Source organism: Sinohyriopsis cumingii, chromosome 17 (assembly GCF_028554795.1).
Source record: "Sinohyriopsis cumingii isolate HCF-2022 chromosome 17, ASM2855479v2, whole genome shotgun sequence".
Lineage (NCBI taxonomy): Eukaryota > Metazoa > Mollusca > Bivalvia > Unionida > Unionidae > Sinohyriopsis > Sinohyriopsis cumingii.
The window spans coordinates 37,524,678-37,548,040 of record NC_142977.1 but is presented as its reverse complement, the minus strand read 5'-3'; the positions used below and the strand labels follow the sequence as shown (position 1 = coordinate 37,548,040).

At 37.3% G+C, this 23,363-nt stretch overlaps 1 protein-coding gene across 4 annotated transcripts in view; it reads left to right on the top strand.

Moving 5' to 3' along the window:
• Positions 1-23,363, top strand: part of LOC149778444 (signal transducer and activator of transcription 1-alpha/beta-like) — a 164,515-nt gene that overhangs the window by 122,015 nt on the left and 19,137 nt on the right. For all 4 annotated transcript variants that reach the window (XM_089939280.1, XM_089939279.1, XM_089939278.1 and 1 more), the window contains exons 17-20: positions 4,512-4,684; positions 13,677-13,853; positions 16,483-16,549; positions 18,933-20,000. In XM_089939280.1, the coding sequence (XP_089795406.1) occupies positions 4,512-4,684; positions 13,677-13,853; positions 16,483-16,549; positions 18,933-20,000 (1,485 nt within the window). The remainder of the gene's footprint in view (positions 1-4,511; positions 4,685-13,676; positions 13,854-16,482; positions 16,550-18,932; positions 20,001-23,363) is intronic.

The window sequence follows — 23,363 nt, the reverse complement described above, 5'->3', positions numbered from 1 at the left end:
ATGGCATTAGATATTGAAGGACTACCCAGATATAAGAAGGGATGGTATCCAGATCGAACATCAAGAAAACCACTCAGGTGGGATGTGGAGCAACTGGGCTGTTCAATGGCTAAATACTGTTCTTTTTAAATATGAAAATAGAGCTATAATCTTATCATGATGTGTGTATTTTTTTATTATACCGCTTTGATAGGGCCAATTTTTTATCCAGTTAATAAGATTGGTTTCCAGTAATGGAAAATCTATGATTTTCTCCTCAGATAATCTTTTTATTTTCTCCCTCCACATTGAATACAAAGTTTTGATTTTCCCCTCCCCTCCATTCTGCATTTCATGCATGGTTTTGGCCCTAAACGTCCATGCCGAACACTTGCTGAATGAGATCAACAATACTCCTTAAAACAATTTGTTCCACGTGGTGTTGTCCATCCAATCAGAAGCCACTTACAAGTACTTTTTTGCTCGTGACATTATTATATAATATTCTGGGATTATGTTCAGTTAGAAAAACTTGTAGTAATTGTTTAATGGGTAGGTGGACTGTAACAAAACAATTGCTAGAACAGTATTATAATCTCACTTGTGTTAGACTAGCCCTTGTTAGAAGTCAGAAATTGACCTAGAAAATGTGTGAAATCAGATTAAATAGTCAGAAACTATGAGAGAAGAGTTTGAAAAATTTTATCTTGGATTAAACTGGCTGCTGCCAGTTTGATTTTGATAGAGTAGACAATAAGAATAGTTAGAAACTACGAGAGTTTTCAAATTTGTATCTATGATTAAACTGGCCACTGCCAGGTTTGATTTTGATAGAGTAGACAATAAGAAAGAAAAACCCACCATTTGATTTACAATCACACGAACTTATCAGAATGGCCAAGGAGGAGTTCAAGTGGGATGGTGCAGCTCGTTTGGTCAACACTCCAGATAGATCACAATGGTATCTTCATTGATGCTACAAAGAATGACAAACATTGGGGGATGATAATTATGGATCGTTTAGCTGATGATAAAAGGTATTTATTTAGTATTAAATTTATTGTCAAACACGATGGAGCCAGGTTGGCCCAGCATGGATTATCTGGGATAAAGGCAACCCTGTTCAACAATGGCGAGCATATTGCCATTGCAGATAAAGATTCTGTCTCAAAAATGCTGATTGCATTGATGGACCATGTTATGAAAAATCGTATCCTGTGACTCACTTTATCATTTGAACAAGCCTGATATTAATGCTCTTCATCCGATGTGAACTGGTATCTTAACTTGTGTAGCTCAGCGGGTTACAGAATATTTTGTGAATGCCTGATGAGGAAAATGATTAACAGAATCAGGAATAAAAAAAATGAATGGGCAGAGCTTGTTAACAACAATGGAGCCCACATGGAACATATCACAGTAAATGATCCTATCACACGACATAAAAATGTTTATCTTCATGGTCCTGATGGTTCTGGTAAAAGAACACTTGTGTTAAAATTATTTAGAAATTCCGATATGGTAGTGCTAATCCCAACTCACCAGCTTGCCAGGAGATGAGACAAAATGGCATTAAGTCTTGCATTTACCACAGCTTCTTTTGATTGAAGGTTGATGGGTGTGAGAAACATATTACCAAACTCATAATTTGGGACGAAATATGTACTGTGTCCAAAGAAATGTTACAAATATTTCTTGCTTGGTTAGAAATGAAAGAAACTGTGGTTATTATGTGTGGCAATCAAGGGCACCCTCCTCTGTTTACTGTGGAATTGCCAAATAACTGACTGCAAGATCACATTGACATTTACGAGATGTTGATAGAACGCTGTGCCAGCAATGAATCATTTCGAGAACTTGCGTTAACTAGACTTCAACTTGACAAGATTAAAATATGAGATGATGCACAGTTTAATTCCAGAAATGGTAATCATTGACTTCTGGAACTTATGGTACCCTAACGATCTTATAGTTGCATCCAGAAAAATAGTTTGTGATTCACTTCAGCATATATTACTTGAGCTTAATAAGGAAAAATTGTTGACAGTTCACTGTGTTATCACAGTGTATGGTGGTGTGTCATCATCTGTTTTCAACGTTATGCGTCTCTCTTGTCCTGAGGCAGTGCACCCTCATCCCAGCACTGGTACAGGAGGTTGTGTAGGTGTGTGAGCAGCATGTTAGACAGTTTCTCTAAGGCCTTCTTTAGTTCTGCCACAGTAGGTTTCTCGTCCAGTTTAGCCATGAGAGGGAGGTTCTCAATGGCGATGAGGGCATCAGTGGTCACGTGGTTCCATCTGGAGTACAGTTAAGAGTAGTACTCCACCCAATGCTCCGTCTGCTTGCCCTTGTCATGGATTGTATCACCTGCGGCAGACTTCAGTGGTGCTGTCACTTTCTTTATGGGACCCATTTCTTTATGCCATCGTACATGCCTCTGATGTTTCCGATATCTGCTGCTGACTGGATGCTCTGACAGATCTGAAGCCAGTATTCTTTGGCGCACTGCCGTGCTAACCTCTGCAATTTGCTTCTGGTTGACCTGTATGCCTATAGTGTCTTCTGGCAGGGGGATCGCTTGTATTCCAGGTGAGCACTGCGATGCTCTTCTATGGCTGGCATGTGTGTGGTGGAGTTCGCCTCAAACCAGTCATTGTTCTTTGATTGCTTCTTACCAAAGATCCATGTGGCTGTGCTGTGGCTGTACATAGTCTTTCTGTTGTGATCCCATCTCTCTTTGGCACTGCCATTGGGAGGTTCTGAATCAGACGTCTTGGAGAGGGCATAAGTGAATTCCTCAGCCTTAGACGTCTTGCTCACATCAATGCGTGGTTAACCCTCTTGCCTAGAGCAAGAGCCCATCTGAGAGCCCAGTCAGCATGGTCCGGACATTCCAGGTACCTAGCTTGAGGATTTGAGGTTTCCTTGTTGGTTTTCTTTTGTTATTTCTTAGTGCAGTAGTTGCAGTCTGCTTGTCAGATACTCGCGTACCTTAAGCCCTACACACCCAGCAAGGCAGGTGAACTGTGGCAGGATGGCACCTTATTGGATGGGGGCTGCCCAGCTTGAGGTGGGCAGTAGCTGTCATTTGAGACCTGTTGGTCTCTCCCACTATCGGAAGCAACCCCTGGTGTCTGACTCTACACCAATTGAGCAGTGACTTATAACTGGTAAACTCCTACTTCTCCTTGTTATGTTTATGCTGTGAAGCGAAGCTGGAGTGTCCTCTCCAGGATGCTAGCCTGGGCTGGGTGATATGGAGAATCAGCTGTTGCCCATGCAGCTGATTGCCACTCTCCACGCAGCTGATGGATCCAAGGGAAAAGATAAGTCGATACGTCGCAGGAGTTGCCAAGATGACACTGAAAGCAATGCCAAGTCACATTAGGGACTCCATCTCTGGATTTTCTGTTGGGGTTTATTCCCTTAGCCTTTCCCATGAGAGGGTATAGTTGCAAGGCAGGGAAGGTTTGAAGTCGGAGATTACCTTCTCCTAGATGGGCGACCACTAAGCCCCATCTGCCCGAAGCATCTGGTTTTGAAGTGCCAGAATCTTCCCTGTCCTTTCTCCAATCAGTTTAAACCGGTTCTGCTGGGCTTAGTTAAGCCACTCGTGAAGGCCTGAAGCTGGATTTGGTTGTCAGAGGCTCTATCAGATGTAAGCCATTCGGGGATTTCCAAGGTAAGTGGGTGCTTATCTCCCACATCTGAACCTTATTTTGTTTTTAAATCATAGGAAAATATATTTCCAACTATTGACCTACAAAAATTAAACAAAATAGTGTCAGGCCCCTGCCCCCTGAATATAGAATCATTGGTCCCTAATATAATTGCAGTATACACTGGTATATATTTAGATGTATGATGTATGCTTACTGTTTTCTAACCAGATTACTGGTTGCTTACTCTTGGGCATCTTCGCTAGCCAAGGTTCCGATATTTTAACCCTATCTACATCTTGTCAGATTAAGTAGATATTTTAGTGCTTTGTCCTAGCAACATCTATTGAATTTCATGAGTTGCCTCCCTTAGCATACAATGCCAACTAACCAATAGCATGTAACAGTGGGGCATCTTACATCGACAATTGACTTCAAAAAGATACTTTGTAGGTTTAACATCAAAAGTATGACTACGTACCAAGCAGTCAGCATGTCTTGATACAAGACTTTCACAAGTTCTTTTGTCTCAGTTTTGTTTAGTGGCACATTTCCCCTTTTGTTTAGTGGCACATTTCCCCTTCATAACTTCATTTTCTATGGAGAAGTGTTTCGAAACATTTGTTTACACGATACGCTTATATCGTGACGTTATTCTTTGGACACAAAGCATGGTGTTATAATGGGTTTTTACCTGTATTGCATAACCATGAAAAAAGTTATGTTCACAAAAACAAATTCACATTATACTGAAACACAAATGTTTAGATTATAATGGGGGAAGATCTTTTAGAATACTTTCATTCTTTAATAATTCTTCAAACAAACACAGTGTATCAACTTTTTATAATTACCTGGATGATTGTCCTATAGGTTAATTGAGGGTTTCGTAGACAAGGATGAGGCCAAACAGAAGCTCCAGGAACATAAAAAGAACCGAATGTTTCTGCTACGTTTCTCAGACAATCACCTGACAGATAGCCAGGGCATTCACAGCATGTTTGGGGCAGTTACTGGATCTGTCCTGTCCATCAAGACACAGGGAGGTAGGAACATTTACAACATTTTGGGACCATTATGGCTCAGTCTTTTCCGTCAAGATGTGTTGAGGTACAGATTGTTTGTCCATTATCAGCTGTCTTGTCCATCACAGGCAACTAGGTATATACTTACCGGTATCATGTCACATTGCAGCATTTTGATTACAGGCACTGTTCTCTCTGATCGGATACAGGAAGGTATGTATAGTAACCTGATTCCAAATCAGTACATCTGGGTCCATTATAAACATTGTTCTCATCATCAGACAGATACAGATTGTAGTTCACATTCAAATTATGTTTGGGGCCATTGCAGGCTCTATCAAGACACAGACAGGTATATGCTTGAATCCTGATTAAGATTATAGTTGATTCCATTACTCACTTAATTTTCTTAATCAAGACAGTTTTCTCTACTTTGCCCTGAACCTTCTAACATGTAACATGATCTTATTGTTATACACCCACCATAATCAGATTATGTTGTGATCTCGTCTGTTTGTCAATCCGTCTGTCTGTCACTAATTTCATTTCCACATAATGACTCCTACTGTTCACCATTAACATTTACCAAACTTTGTGGATGCCATGTACTTGGGGTAAGGCAGAACCCTATCACTTTTTGGATCAGTTGTCTGTGACTAAGTTAAGAAAAATGGTTTTTGCACAAATAGCACTAGTTGTCCACGATCAACAGTTACTGAACATTTTGGATGCCTTGCGCTTGAAGTGAAGTATGGTTATTTAGGGTCAAAGGTCCAGGTGACTGACTGACTAATATAAAAAAAATGGTTAATGCACAATAGCCATAGTTCTACACACAGATCTGGACTGAACTTTGTGGATGGCTTGAACTTTGGATATGAATGTAACCTATTGAATTGTGAACTTTGGATATGAATGTAACCTATTGAATTGTGAACTTTGGATATGAATGTAACCTATTGAATTGTGAACTTTGGATATGAATGTAACCTATTGAATTGTGAACTTTGGATATGAATGTAACCTATTGAATTGTGAGTAAAAATGGTAAAGATCAAGGTCACTGTGACTGGATGAAGAAAAATGGTTTAAGGACAAAACAGTTACTAGAGATATAATTTCACCATATCTAGTGGATGACTTTCATGATGGTTCAGAAAGAAGTCAATAGTCATTAGGTCTGAGTTCAAGGAAACTGACTGAAAGAAGTCTATAGTCAGTAGGTCTGAGCTCAAGGAAACGGACTGAAAGAAGTCTGTAGTCAGTAGGTCTGAGTTCAAGGAAACAGACTGAAAGAAGTCTATAGTCAGTAGGTCTGAGTTCAAAGAAACTGACTGAAAGAAGTCTATAGTCAGTAGGTCTTGGTTCAAGGAAACTGACTGAAAGAAGTCTGTAGTCAGTAGGTCTGAGTTCAAGGAAACAGACTGAAAGAAGTCTATAGTCAGTAGGTCTGGGTTCAAGGAAACGGACTGAAAGAAGTCTGTAGTCAGTAGGTCTTGGTTCAAGGAAGCTGACTGAAAGAAGTCTGTAGTCAGTAGGTCTGAGTTCAAGGAAACGGACTGAAAGAAGTCTATAGTCAGTAGGTCTGGGTTCAAGGAAACGGACTGAAAGAAGTCTGTAGTCATTAGGTCTGAGTTCAAGGAAACAGACTGAAAGAATTCTGTAGTCAGTAGGTCTGAGTTCAAGGAAATGGACTGAAAGAAGTCTGTAGTCAGTAGGTCTGAGTTCAAGGAAACAGACTGAAAGAAGTCTATAGTCAGTAGGTCTGAGTTCAAGGAAATGGACTGAAAGAAGTCTATAGTCAGTAGGTCTGGGTTCAAGGAAATGGACTGAAAGAAGTCTGTAGTCAGTAGGTCTGAGTTCAAGGAAACTGACTGAAAGAAGTCTATAGTCAGTAGGTCTGAGTTCAAGGAAACTGACTAAAAGAAGTCTATAGTCAGTAGGTCTGAGTTCAAGGAAACAGACTGAAAGAAGTCTATAGTCAGTAGGTCTGAGTTCAAGGAAATGGACTGAAAGAAGTCTGTAGTCAGTAGGTCTGAGTTCAAAGAAACTGACTGAAAGAAGTCTATAGTCAGTAGGTCTGAGTTCAAGGAAATGGACTGAAAGAAGTCTGTAGTCATTAGGTCTGAGTTCAAGGAAACTGACTGAAAGAAGTCTATAGTCAGTAGGTCTGAGTTCAAGGAAACTGACTGAAAGAAGTCTATAGTCAGTAGGTCTGAGTTCAAGGAAACTGACAGAAAGAAGTCTGTAGTCAGTAGGTCTGAGTTCAAGGAAACGGACTGAAAGAAGTCTATAGTCAGTAGGTCTGGGTTCAAGGAAATGGACTGAAAGAAGTCTGTAGTCAGTAGGTCTGAGTTCAAGGAAACTGACTGAAAGAAGTCTATAGTCAGTAGGTCTGAGTTCAAGGAAACTGACAGAAAGAAGTCTATAGTCAGTAGGTCTGAGTTCAAGGAAACTGACTGAAAGAAGTCTATAGTCATTAGGTCTGAGTTCAAGGAAACTGACAGAAAGAAGTCTATAGTCATTAGGTCTGAGTTCAAGGAAACTGACTGAAAGAAGTCTATAGTCAGTAGGTCTGAGTTCAAGGAAATGGACTGAAAGAAGTCTGTAGTCAGTAGGTCTGAGTTCAAGGAAACAGACTGAAAGAAGTCTGTAGTCATTAGGTCTGAGTTCAAGGAAATGGACTGAAAGAAGTCTGTAGTCAGTAGGTCTGAGTTCAAGGAAACGGACTGAAAGAAGTCTATAGTCAGTAGGTCTGGGTTCAAGGAAATGGACTGAAAGAAGTCTGTAGTCAGTAGGTCTGAGTTCAAGGAAACTGACTGAAAGAAGTCTATAGTCAGTAGGTCTGAGTTCAAGGAAACTGACAGAAAGAAGTCTATAGTCAGTAGGTCTGAGTTCAAGGAAACTGACAGAAAGAAGTCTATAGTCAGTAGGTCTGAGTTCAAGGAAACTGACTGAAAGAAGTCTATAGTCAGTAGGTCTGAGTTCAAGGAAACTGACTGAAAGAAGTCTATAGTCAGTAGGTCTGAGTTCAAGGAAACTGACTGAAAGAAGTCTGTAGTCAGTAGGTCTGAGTTCAAGGAAACTGACTGAAAGAAGTCTATAGTCAGTAGGTCTGAGTTCAAGGAAACTGACAGAAAGAAGTCTATAGTCAGTAGGTCTGAGTTCAAGGAAACGGACTGAAAGAAGTCTATAGTCAGTAGGTCTGAGTTCAAGGAAACTGACAGAAAGAAGTCTGTAGTCAGTAGGTCTGTGTTCAAGGAAACGGACTGAAAGAAGTCTATAGTCAGTAGGTCTGAGTTCAAGGAAACTGACAGAAAGAAGTCTATAGTCATTAGGTCTGAGTTCAAGGAAACTGACAGAAAGAAGTCTATAGTCATTAGGTCTGAGTTCAAGGAAACTGACTGAAAGAAGTCTATAGTCAGTAGGTCTGAGTTCAAGGAAACTGACAGAAAGAAGTCTATAGTCAGTAGGTCTGAGTTCAAGGAAACTGACAGAAAGAAGTCTGTAGTCAGTAGGTCTGAGTTCAAGGAAACGGACTGAAAGAAGTCTGTAGTCAGTAGGTCTGAGTTCAAGGAAACTGAAAGAAGTCTATAGTCAGTAGGTCTGAGTTCAAGGAAACAGACTGAAAGAAGTCTATAGTAAGTAGGTCTGAGTTTGAGGAAACTGACTGAAAGAAGTCTGTAGTCATTAGGTCTGAGTTCAAGGAAAACGGACTGAAAGAAGTCTAGTCATTAGGTCTGAGTTCAAGGAAACTGACTGAAAGAAGTCTATAGTCAGTAGGTCTGAGTTCGAGGAAACTGACTGAAAGAAGTCTATAGTCAGTAGGTCTGAGTTCAAGGAAACTGACTGAAAGAAGTCTATAGTCAGTAGGTCTGAGTTCAAGGAAACGGACTAAAAGAAGTCTATAGTCAGTAGGTCTGGGTTCAAGGAAACTGACTGAAAGAAGTCTGTAGTCAGTAGGTCTGAGTTCAAAGAAACTGACTGAAAGAAGTCTATAGTCATTAGGTCTGAGTTCAAGGAAACTGACTAAAAGAAGTCTATAGTTAGTAGGTCTGAGTTTGAGGAAACTGACTGAAAGAAGTCTATAGTCAGTAGGTCTGAGTTCAAGGAAACTGACAGAAAGAAGTCTGTAGTCAGTAGGTCTGAGTTCAAGGAAACTGACAGAAAGAAGTCTGTAGTCAGTAGGTCTGAGTTCAAGGAAACTGACTGAAAGAAGACAAATATTTTTGACATAAAAACTTTTGTTATAGATCATGACCTTGACTAAAGTTTGTATAGGCCTTGGGCTAGAGTTATGGAAGAAGTATGTTTTTTGGGGGTCCGAAGGTCAAAGTTATTGTAGCTTTTGTTTATAGATCATAGACCTTGACTAAAGTTTGTATAGGCCTTGGACTAGAGTTATGGAAGAGGTATGTTGTTTTGGAGTCAGAAGGTCAAAGTTATTGTAGCTTGAAGAAAAATGAGTTTTGCAGGATATATTTTGTTCTAGAATGAGTTTCTAAAGCAACCCGCAGCCAGCACATTAGAGCAAACAAATGTCATATTTACTCCTCTTGACCAGTCATATTTTGGGATGAGATTCTCACAGATATTTGCTGATTTATAAAGTCAATATGCAGATAGTGTACTCAGCTTTAATCCATACAGTGAGGTAAGTAATCCTTACCGATTTGTGTTCCTTACATTTTGTCGCTCTGATAAAATTTCTGGCTGTTATTACTACTGATAATAGCCAGGATGACAAAAGCTAGCCACTGAAAAGCAGTGTTGTTCAGCACAAGTAGGGGTGATGTCCAGTCACCTGGTCATCTTGTTGTCTTAGTTTTTTTATATAAGGTATGTGATCAACGCATCTATTTATTCCCACATTAAGTTTGCTCAAAAATCATTGTTGTGTTCAAATATAATGTGAGAGGAATCATTTATTTAAAAATTATTCATTCGAATTGCAAAGTGCTAATTTATATTTTGGACTGATTCACACTTTTGGGATTATTGTGAATTAATTCAAGGACATTCTGGATTATATCATTCCGATACATCAAAACTGTTGGCACATCAGCTCATCCAAGAATTTGAACATCATCACATTTGCCATGGTTGGGACTATGGTGTAGAGGTTTATTCCATCTTGTTTGGCATGTTAGCTCATGGGATAAACACAAGAAAATCAGGGAGTGGTGCTGTAAACTAACTATGGCTGCAATAAAATCCATAACAGAGTTTAATAAGATTGAGTGAGCATCCATTAAGCTTAGTGGACTTTCACAAACATGGTAGATACTTAGTTCCTTGCCTCATGTCCACATCCATGATATTTAGTGGGCAGTCGATAATCTGTAATGCAGGTAGTATATGTGCTTTGCTGTGCACAGACAGTAGTGATGATTTTTTTATGCTCTTGACTGAAGTATTTGTTTGGTTGTATGCTGCCTAATCGTATTTAAACATGCATGTTGAAATGCATTTCATTGTTACTTTTTTTTAAATTCTGTAAATTGGGTTAATGAACATCCTTCTAATTTAACATGAAATCTGATAACATTTTGTAAATCTCCTGAACTGACTTTTCTAGGCTGTCATATGTATGCTTCATGACCTGATTCAGTCTAGAATGAACAATATCTCCCAGATGTTGTCATTTTTCCGACTATCAGGAAGACCTCTTGTGGACTTGTTTGTGACGAATCTGAACAACAAGCTTCCAATTTATGTCTCTCCAGTTTCAGATCAGAGAACCCTGATTAATGTGTGTCTTCAGTCAAAGTGGGAGTATCAATTCATTTCCACCTTCATACCTTCCGACTAATTCAGCAAGTGCACCTTCTCTTTATGGCTTATTCTGGTAACTTCCATATGCCCCATCTGTTTCATTTATGTGATTTCCTTTGCTTGGTGGTAGACAGACCCAGGTTGCCACAAAGGAGGGTCTTGCTGTCACAGACCAGAGAGTCTCTGCTTCACAGCAGCTGACAGATTCTCCACCTTCACGCTTGGTTCATCTCAAGTGAATTTTCCACCAAGACAAGTTTTTGATCAAGGTTGCAGTGTGCATTGCCCTTACTAAGACGTGCTCCACTTCCAGGATAAATGATGCAGTGTGTTGAATCTCCTTTGATTGGTGCAGTGGGAAATGTGTTGATCCTAATGTGCTTCTTTAAGTGCAGTAGCTTACTTCTTTTTCTTTTCAAGGAGATTTGTTTGTGTGATTTGGATTTTTAATGTAGCTTTAACAATTTTACAGTCATATCACTATGATGTCTGCAGTGTGGCAGTTTGTAATGATGTCTAGCACTAAGGCATCATGCCACAGACATTTAGCATCATGTCCCACCCAGTCATATTATCCTGACACCAAGCCGATCAGTCCTAACACTAACCTCTTAATGCTGAGTGCCAAGTGAGGCAGCTGCTTGTACAATTTTTATAAGTATTTGGTATGATTCAGCTGGGGTTCGAACCCGCAACCTCCCACATCCAAGGCAGATGCTCTAACCACGTAGGCCAGCGGAGTTAATTCTTTTCACGGAGAGAGAATGTGGCAGCAGTATGGCTCTTTCAAACACACTCAGGTCTCTAGAGGTCCTGCCATCAGCTTGGATCCTCATCCTCTGATCTCGTCAGATAAATTGAGGTTTAAAGACCAGTTTCTTGTTCTTAAATACCTAGATGAAATCTGTCATGTTCTCTGGGTTTAGCAGCCAAAAGAATCTTTGAGAACCATTGAGTAAAGTTTCGTTTTGCATCTCAGTCTTGTAAAAAGAACTTAGGGTATTGCAAAATAAAAGCCAGATAATCCTAGAATTTTGGACACAAGTCCTAATAATTAAAGTTATGAAAAAACTTTATTGATATTCTCAACAAAATCCAAAACTGGAAGTGTTTATGTGCCTGTGGTGGCCTGTGTTATAGTTAAGTGCCAAGTCTTTTTTGAATCACAATAACACAACCCAAGAATATATTTTTATTGAAATTTCACTCTAAATGCAAGTCTGTATTTCCAAGAATGTTAATTTTGAGCACTTTGTATTTCCAGAGAAAAATAGCTTGAACTAAATAATCTGAATAAATAAATTGAAGCCCAAATGAAACACTGGACACAACGATAATATAACTGTTTCTGCTGAGATCTTAAAGCACTCGGGAAAAGATAATAATCCTAATAGATAACCCATACTCATAGAGAAAATATTAGCTATGTATTGGTTGTTCGCAGAATTTAAAAAAAAACAATGATTCATGTAAGGCAGAAAATGAACTTCAGAATTTAGACATGGTCAAGTCTAAAATACAATTATCCATAGCATATAATGAAATAATAAAAAAAGAGCAACAAACAATGCAGTATAAATATATGTAACACTTTGCTTAGTTTGGGCTTTAAGATAGTCCCTAGGAACCTTTCTTTTATGAGGAATAAATCACTTGAAGATAGTGCTATCACTATTCTTGGGCCTATCAGAATTTTCATCCATGGATGATTTGGTGAGACTCATCTTCTGAAGCTCTCATACTAACTTCTCATTTTACCTTCAGTTTTTGGCATACCAGAGCAAAGATATTTTTTTGTAGGGCCTGAATGTAATGGCACAACTCAACAATTTTTAGCTTGATGACAAGCATTCCAATCATAAAGGTAGGTGCAGTATCTTCTAATATCAGTTTTCTGAGGCCATCAGCCTCCACACCAAACAAAAGTTAAGCAATGCAATTGTTGTAGATAATGTTTTACTGTTATTAAAATATAGTTTTGAGATGGTAAGACTAATTTCAATATAAAGTAATAACCTTCCTACCACTATTGCAAGGATTTCTGTCTTCTACCCTCATGTCCCATACTCAGGGTCCAGGTAAAGAGGAAGTTAACATGGTGTGAGCTGTTATGTAGGCATCATGCCAGGTTCTTTTCTCAGTTCTAGAACTTTCCATACTGATAGGAGGAAGAAATAATGTATGATGATGTTATATTGTGTTGCTTGGATATTGGACTTAGCACCCAAGAAAAATAAGCAGCACAATATTTTTTGAGCTATGTATTACCTTATTAAAATTAGTACCCTCTCCCCCTCCTCCAGATAACTGCATTTTGTATTTTAATAATTTTCCTGTTTATGTTTTTTTTGTATGCCTTTTGTGGGCTGCCTAAACTTGCCAGCATATGCAGACCTGCCAACCCTTACAAGTTTTGCCTTAAGTCTTACGAAAATGACCCATAAAATACAGACTTATGGAATAAAAGCAAAAACTATGGAAAATGGTTGTTGTGGTAAAATCTGGATAATTGGCTCCATCTTAGATTTAGTGGATTTGGGAACCAGACTAACTTTACAGTATTACCTCGGATGCTTTGAACTGCACATATTTTTTCATACAAAACACCTGCATGATCAAACTGTTGATTATAGAATTTTTAAACATTGGGATCCTGCATGTGAGGCATCTTGAAGACAAAATGTGTTAATAATCAGTACAGAAGAATGAAGAGGTGGCAGGGGATATAATTGCTCTTATGTGAAATGGAAAAAAGTTTCCAAGAATTACATAAGGTTGAGAGATAGCAACAAGCCATTGATCTGCATAGGGTTTTGAACTGAAGTTTGTGCAACCATACTAGAGGTTAATTCCAAACGTTTAAGTTGAACATGTATACCTTCGCTGCATCAGTTCTGGACACTAGACCTTTTCAATACATGTTTTCCAACTTCACAATAGCAGTACATGATATGTTTGTTACACATTACTAAAAACTGATCAAACTTATAGAAAAAAAAAAATCAACTGCCTTACTGAGACATTCTAGGGTTGGCTTGTGTGCACATGGTCTGGATTGTGCTGATGAGTCATTAACTTCTGTACATACGTACATACATACATACATGCATACATACATACGTACGTATGTACATACATACATACATACATACTCTATGATATTTTATCCTTATCGATGAATTATATTTCAAGACAGATCCAAGTACTCTTGTCTGAATAAGAAATTTCCTTTTTGCAGGGAAAAAGATCGGTGTAGTTGACTCCATTGACCCTATAACAAGCAAGAAACTTCATGAGAGAAATCTTGCTGTCATATTGAAAACTTCGAAAGACAAGAGGAATGATGACATCTACCAATATCTGTTTCCAGGGGATAGAACAAGAGATGAGGCATTTAAACAATTCTATGAGAAAGGTAAATTATAGTGTTACTGCTTTTGGAATTCATGGATGCATGATGTATTACTTAATGATTTAGCAATTAGTAAGAAATGCTGGAAGATGATGTATGTCAACACATCCATGGCAAGAGACAGGTCATATCAACATGGGATTTTCCCTAAGTCTTCTAATTTTATTTAGTTTTTCATGATTGAATTGTAAATCTTATATCCAATATGGCTGTGACATTGACTAATTTGAAGAATATCAGAGATGGTTTCATCACTCAGCAGTTAAAAGGACCAAATGGTCTTATCTTGAATTCCTGGAAATTCTTTTTTGGTAATGTCAGTCCCATCGAGGGACTGTTGGTTCTTGATAGGATCATGCTAGAAACTTGAGTCTCTCTTCCACTTTTAAATGCTTCCGACAGATAGATGGGACAGGTGTATTTAAAATAAGACTACCCATACCAGAGACAAAAACTAAAATGTCAGGAAGCATTCCAAATATTTACTTTAGCTGAAAGAAGTAAAAAATTATTTCCAGAATTTTTCAGTAGCAATGACTGTTGAAAGAAAAGAGTTTTCACTGTCTTGAGTCAGAACTAGATTATAGAGAATTTCAGTTGTGGCTTTATGAAAACAAGGTAATTTTGTTTTAAATAGATTTTATTACAGATATTGACCTACCATGATATATATGAATTTAAGAAAGACCACCAAGTTTCGGGGTATCTTTATTTTCAGTCATACTGTAAAAATTACATTGAGGTGACAAAAATATTTTATGTACACAAATGCTGTTATTATTGTCTTGTTTTGGAATTTTATTTCTTTTCAGTATCATATCCATACATACACCTTCATATCCATATACATACCTTCATTTCCTTACATACACCTTCATATCAGAGCCCTGAGTGTCCGAGTGGTCTAAAGTGCTCTCCGTTACGGATCACTGCCATCTCACCTCTGTCTGTGTAGGTTCGAGTCTCGGATTCATTCAGTGTGGGTATGTGAGAAAGCTTGCCAGTAGCTTCTCGTGGGTCTGTGGTTCTTTCTGGGGTTTTCCCTCGTTTTTCTGCCACCATTAATACTGGCCGCCATGTATAGCCTATCATGTGCTGAAAAATGGCGTTTAACCCTACAACAACAACAACACCTTCATATCCATACACCTTGATATCCATACACACACCTTCATATCCATATACACACATTCATATCCTTACATACACCATCATATCCATACACCTTAATATCCATACACACACCTTCATATCTGTACACACACCTTCATATCCATATACACACCTTCATATCCATACACACACTTCATATCCATACTCACACCATCATATCCATACACACCTTCATATCCATATACACACTTTCATATCCATACACACACATTCATATCCATATACACACCTTCATATTCATACACAGCCTTCAGATCCATGCACACACCTTCATATCCATACACACACTTCCATACCCATACTCACACCTTTGTATCCATACACACACCTTCGTATCCATACACACACTTCCATACCCATACACACACCTTCATATCCATATACACACCTTCATATCCATATACACACCTTCATATCCATACACACACCTTCATATCCATACACACCCTTCATATCAATATACACACCTTCATATCCATACACACACTTCCATATCCATACACACACCTTCATATCCATACACACACTTCCATATCCATACTCATACCTTCATATCCATACACACACCTTCGTATCCATACACACACCTACATATCCATACACACATTTCCATATCCATACACACACCTTCATATCCATACATACACCTTCATATCCATACATACACCTTCATATTCATACATACACCTTATAGTTTTCAATCTTTTACAATGATTCAGTGGTTCAGTATAAAATACAGTTGGCAGTTATCTCTCCCATTGTCAGTGTTTTAGCTAGAAAGATTCCTTGTAAACCACTAGGAATTGTTTTCTGAAATGACATTTAGTTGTTTACCTTGATCTTTATATCATAGAAAATTGGTTTGAAAGTTTGTAGGGAAGTAAAATTTTCAGGATGATTCTTAGAACATTTACCATATATTTCTAACCCAGTACAACTGCTCCGGTGGCCTAAGTGGTTAGAACATCCACCTCAGATGAGGGAGGTCACAGGTTCAGACCCCAGCTGAGTCATACCAAAGACATGCAAAAATGGTACTAACAGCTGCCTTGCTTGGCATTCAGCATAAAGAGGTCAGTGTTAGGACTGGTTGGCCTAGTATCAGGATAATGTGACTGGGTGAAACATGATGCAACATGTCTGCGGCATGATTCCCCAGTGCTTGACATCACTATAAACAGCCACACTGCAGACATCATAGCGACATGACTTAAACTGTTGTGCTATGTTAAAAATCCCAAACTCACACACACATACACTAACCCCATACTTTATTTCATCAGTGTGATCATATATGCTGTTGTCCCTGTTGATTGGTGCTATAATTCATTTTACTAATAATTAAGGTTGTACTTGCATCTGAAAATATATGCATAAAATTAAAGCTAGATTTAAAACTACTCAGAGGTTTCTTTTCCATTACACATTACATATTATGCATCTCTGTTGTGTTATGTAGGTCCTGTGGTTGAGGGCTATTCCCATGCAGAAGATTACCTTGTCATTCATCTGGAACAAGCCCTATGGTAAAAACATTTTCAGCCTATATTTAACATTTCATGAATTACAGTCTACATTGTGCTTTACCTCACACTCATGGAAGTTCTAATGGCTTATTCTTTACCCTTGGCAGTATTGTTTGTGTCTCTCACATTTCACTGAAAACATTGGCTATTAAATTGGGCCTATATGTCCTGCCATCCATCTGACTTAACATCCTTTCATCTGTCTGTCTGTCTGCCACACTTTAGTTTCCAGATAATAACTGGCTTAATTTTTTTTCTCCATTCAACCAAATTTTGCATGTATCTTGATCTCAGTAAGACCTTTCTGAATCTCATTGTCAACAGTCTGTATCATTGATTAGTGGAAGTTTAGCCCCCTGAGTGCCAGATGCAGTCACTCTTATGTCCATACAGTAATTCTTATTGCATAATGAGACCTTGGTTAAGTTTGATATTGGGGAGACCTTGTAAAAAAAAAAGTTCAGATTGTCAGGGCATTGCATCATTTTTTAGTGGATTAATATCATTCATTCTCAGACTCACCAGCTTTGTTGCTGTTCAGTAAAAACCCATATTTAATCTTGCGGCCAAATTTTGCATGCAACCTGATAATGAGGAATTGTTGTACAAGTTAAATTGTCAGTAGTTTGCATCATTACATAGCCCAGATTAATTGTCAGACCCATCCACATTTATTTCTCTTTTAGTTATACAAGAGGACATGAACACTTTCTGACTTACCCATGTATTTCTGGCTGTATGGGCAAGTCAATAAATAATTCACTAACCTAAACTGGTGATATATTTTTTCCATTTTATACTAGGAAAATATGTAATAAAATTTAATACCAAAACAAAAGCAGACAATGAATATCCCCAGCTTACATGTCACCTAGAAAAATGGTTGTTCAAGTTTCATTGCAAAAATTAAAGCTGTGATTTAGTTTTTATTAAAAGTTTACAGATGGAAATTAATGAAAAAGATAAGAAATGCTTTCACATCATGATTCCAATTCTTTCGCATTGTAGGCAGCCATTTGAGCTGCTAACCCTGTTGACCCACCTTGCATTGAAAGTTCGGTGTACTTTGATGTTGAGGACAACACTGTATTTCTCTAAACTTAATATTGTAACAATATGGTTAAAGATTGACTCAATGAAACTTTTCAGATATACCTTGAGGTTATCCTTACACATTATTTAGAGGTTTTATTAGCTCACCAGGTTAGTTGGCCTATGGTATGGCAATTGTTCACCATCATAAATTCAAAAACTGCCAAAACTACTTTCAATCTAACTTAGCACAGAGTATCATGACTTCAAGGAATTTCAAGTCTGTACAGTTTAATGTCAAATCTGCCATCAAATATGGCCATTATGATGAAAAAATAGAAAATCTTTTAAATAACGTCAAAACAAGTCAACAGATTTTTTTAATCAAATTTGATAAAAAGCATCTAACCATGAAAGCCTTTTAAGTTTAAGCAGATGATGTGATTCTGCCATTAAATATGACTCAGGGTTGTATCTGTGATTCTGCCATTAAATATGACTCAGGGTTGTGTCTGTGATTCTGCCATTAAATATGACTCAGGGTTGTATCTGTGATTCTGCCATTAAATATGACTCAGGGTTGTATCTGTGATTCTGAAAGTGCCACTCAAAGTACAGCATTTTGTTAAAGACTTTGTGTAGGTATAATCATGCAAAAACTAAGGATTTGCTACAGTTTCAATGAATTAAATGAGCTGACCTGATTTCCTCCTGTATAGTGTTGCTATTATGGAGTGTATTTCAGTAAGCAGCATCAGAGTAAATATATTACGAATGAAGCAGTTAGCTGTAGACTCTACATTAAGTCCCAGATAGAAGATAATAGTGTTGCATACTTTACGCACACAGTTCTGATAATTTTATTTGGTATAATCCTGCCCGCTAATCTTATCTAGATATTTCTAAATATGTTGAAATTAATTTTGTTATTACTGTGTTTGTTTTTTCTACATACTAAAATCTGGGTAGGTGAAAATATTCCTAATTTGAAGTGAAATCTTCTGATCAAATTTGATAAATCTACTTTTTTGACATTTCTGGGCCAACACAAGTTTGTAAACTAGTTATTATAGGCATACATTATCCCATCACTTACAGACTCAAATATTTCATTATCATACTCTATGATCTATTTCATCAGGTAATCTATTTACATATAAGTTTGTTTGACTGGTTTTCACCCACCCCCCCAAATCAAAATATGGTTTACAAAACATAGTTTGGAGAAACACCCTTATAAATTTTTAATGTTGTTTGCATTTGTTTATTTGTTTAATGAAAGATTCAGACTTGTACATATGCCAAATCTAATCTTTAGAAATATTAAGATTTCGTGTTCAAAATTTTTCAGTTGTCTTGATTTAGAAGAAGATCAGAGGAAACGCAAAACTCCATCAACATATTCCTTGCCAAGTTGTGTACAGCCACATGTGAACGATGCCATGGGAAGCAAAAGTCACCTCATGACAACAGACCCTACCCAGCCCATGGGACAGCACTCTACAACACCTTCATCTGCCAAGCAGCTGGACTGTCCAGAACTTAGAAAGAGGCTTTCCATAGACTCAAGGGATGGCAGTGCTAAGGAGATGATGAATAGATCAGACCTTATCTGGTTCACTCCTCGAGATCCACCTTCTATGGAGTCCGTGTCTGATAAAACTGCTGATTCCCCAGGTGACTCACATCATGGGAGTCCTGTGGGAAACACCTATATCTCTTCATGCCCAGATCAAGTAAACCCTCAACCAGCAGGGAACATACACGAGATTCCTGCAATGAGTTACCAACAGTTATCCTTAAGTTCCACAGGGAGTAATACAAAAATATACAACCAACAAATATTACTGTCACATGTACCAGTGCCAGTAAGCACGCTGATTAATGTTGCCACAAAAAAGATACAGGGCTACAATGTTGGCACAGTGAGCCAGTTTCAGATGTCCACTGAATCCAGCACACCAGTGTTTACCCAGGCAGCGGGGGAAGATATACACAGACAGACCGAAGATTGTTCATCATCTCCATCGTTTATTGATGAGGGATCCAATCTGTCCAGCTGTTACTCAGATGAAACCATAACAACAAATGAAGAGAATTTGGCTTCACCAAAAACATTCATACCACTAACCAATGTTACAAGCCCAGTCACACTGATGTCGGTGGAGCACACTTCAGGATTAGACTATGTCCAGAGTATGATTGGTGGTTATTGGTCCTATAATGCAGCAGGCCAACAACTCCAACAGAATCAGTTTCAACAACAGCAGGTTGGGGGTAACCTACCTAACCTGACACAACTGGACAACATAGATCAAGACACAAGCTTACAGTACGACCAGGATATGCACCAGCAGGATGCCATGGCAAACAGATCCAGTTTATTTCTTACTGAACTAGGAGAATACATAGACACACAGTAAGTAACATGCTATAAAGCACACCTACTTCTTGAAGTTTTCCTTTCAAGATTCAGAATTGGTAGTACATCTGACCATAATGTCAGTTGAGCTTCTGGTCTGGTCCATCGTTGTGCTTCATCCATTTACAATTGCTGTTAACAACTTCTTTTTAAAAAGCACTCTGCAGAATTTGACCAAATTTGAGAGGAAGCATTTAGACTTGAGACTCTTTCAGTTTTGTTCAGTGATGTCTGTCTGACATCAAACATATGTCTGCTGTTACTGAAAATACTGAATGTTACCTTTAAATGACTGTTATCACTCAACCAAATTTGACACAAACTATCCTTTAAATGACCGTAGAGAATTTGACACAAAATGTCCTTTAAATGACCATAGAGAATTTGACACAAAATATCCTTTAAATAACCGTAGAGAATTTGACACAAAATATCCTTTAAATGACCTCTGTGAATCTGACACAGAATATCCTCTTGTCAATAGCTTTTAGATTTGTTCAGACATTACCAATCAGCCATCAAGTATGGCCAATCAGCCATCAAGTATGGCCCTGATTACTAAAAAACAGACATTACCAATCAGCCATCAAGTATGGCCCTGATTACTAAAAACAGAAAGCCTTTAGATGTCTTCTCAAAAACTGCTCAACAGAATTTGAACAAATTAAATGCAAAACATCCTAGCATATTTACATTTTATACAGGTGCCAGTTCTCTGTAAAATATGGCCATATTACATTAAAATAAACTTCTCTGCCATCTTCCTCAAAACTACTTGTCAAAATTGTAAGAAATTTGACAAAAAGTTCTGACATAAACAGTTTTGAAAACTTTTAAATGATATCTTCTCAAACACGGCTCAATTTGGCTGAATTTTACACCATCCTGGCATATATTTGTTTCATTTCTATAAAAATGACTTCAGTTTGCTATTAAACATGACCTCATTGATCAAGAATTGAAAATCCATAGACTTCTTGAAACCATCAATGGAATTTGACCACGTTTGACAGAAAGCAAATTAGCACAAAGGGCCTTTTAGCTTATACAAAACACGACAGTGTGACATGAAACATGGGTACTAAAAGTACAGATTTAACAGAAAGCGTCATAGATTGAGGGCCTTTCCCGTTTATAAAAATGATACAAATACACCATCAAATATAGCAGCTATTGCTAAAAGTAGAAGAGCATTTACACAACTTTATCTTTACACATGACTAAACAGAATTTGACCAACTCTGACATAAAACATGACTGAACAGAATTTGACCAACTCTGACATAAAACATGACTAAACAGAATTTGACCAACTCTGACATAAAACATGACTAAACAGATTTGACCAACTCTGACAGAAAACATACTGGCAATTAACTCTTAAGCATTTTCGTATTTGAATTATATTGATGTGCTATCAAATATGGGTGAACTTCAAATCACAAAAGCAGCCAGTATAAATAGTAATAATAATAGTCAAAGAGTATTGTCCCTTGAGGCCCTCTTAAGGAGAGTATAACAATGCACATTATATGAAGATAGCAATAATTACCAATGATATTTCATTACATCTTACTGAAAATTGGTCAAATGTTTGCAAATATTAGCTGCCTTACTTAGATCTTGATAAGGTTAGCAGATCTGATGTAGGCATAAAAACTGGAGAAACCTTGAAACTGTTTTCTTACAGTATGCAGTCTCTAGTATTACAAGAAGTATCTACAAAGGCATCCAACTAACCAAGACTTTTTGGCCAACAGCTTCTGCATTTGGCTGTTGGGCATATGCCAGAGTGGTAATCAAGCTCAGGTTCATTTGGGGGCTTCTTATTTGTTATAAAAGTAAAGTACAGCTTATGTGATTTTTCTTTTTATATTCCCCACTGCAGAGTAGATGTGGTTTTCTGTTTATGACCTCTACAAGCAGAGAGAAAGGCATTGATTTATCTGCATCATTATTTCTCGCAGGGGTAAATACTGATAAAATGTGATCATTAAGTTAATTATAAACATTTCCAAGTTCAAACGAAGATAATGTATGATACATAATGCGAAATCAGAATATAAATAATATGAACCTAATGATAATGACTTACAACCTAGTAATACTACATTTTGCTCTGTTAATTTAAGTTTTTTCAATGCTATGTTATCAAAACCTGCAGATGCATTAATGTCCTTATTTCACAGTAAGCCCATGTATGCTTTTTCAATGAAAGTCAGTGATATTGTACTCCCTGCAGCGCAAAGAACAATGAATGGCAAACAAACTAATAACAAAATCACATTCATAACTGTCCGAACTGAAAGAGAATTGCACAAGTTCCAATGGTTACCGTATGCATGAGTTCTCATTAGCATCTTGTATAATTTCTTTGACATCCAATCACAGCATAGATGAGTACTTAAAACTTGAGAAAGCCATGTTCTGGCATTTGTTGTATGGACAAACAAAAGCAAATATTACATTTAAAAAAGCATTATTACAATTTTATATATATATATATATATATATATGTTTTCATTTAAACTACTGTTTGGTATTAATTATCAAAGTTGTAAGGTTTTTAATCACATGGTTTCAAAATGTCATCATAGATACATGTAGTTTCCCACATAACCTTGCATTACAAAAGCCATTTCTTTATCATTTATTAATTTGCTAATTCCATGTGCAAACTGATAACCTAAATGCACAATAGCAGTTCATTTGCAGATTTGGTTTTTTTCCCCGATTATTTGCCAATTAATAGTGTACTTGGGGATAAGTGAATCATTCTTATATAACTTCAGGCTATTCTACTGTTTGATTCTTGTAAAATAAAATAAATGATAGAAAGAAAGAACATATGAAATAATCAATACAGTTAGTATCAGATCTTTTGCATTTATTTGATTGTTGTTTTCTATTGCTTTTGTCAGTCAGACCACCTAGATAACGATTATTTGTTAATTAGGAGAGAGAGAGCTTGAAAAAAAATTAGTTATTTAAATTGGACAATGGGATTGCTCCAAACTACTGTCAGAAATGTAATTCAGCTTTTTGTTATTAACAAATTGATTTACAAAACTCATCATTTGACTCTCTTTCTGTAGAACTACCTTGTATCAAAATTAATTGCTACCTTTGATTATGTTATGTATATCTATATTGTGTGACTGACCTTGGTCATTAATTGAGTTTAGGGCCTAACTGACAAAAACCTTAATTAATGTATTAAAAGCATATTACATAGCTAATACTTTTCTGTGATTTTAGATTACGTTTTAAGATCATTATTACTGGAGGTAAAAATGTTTATTTGTATCTGAGTTTAGGACATTAGTTTTTCACCTGGAAATTCCTAATCTTGTTGACACC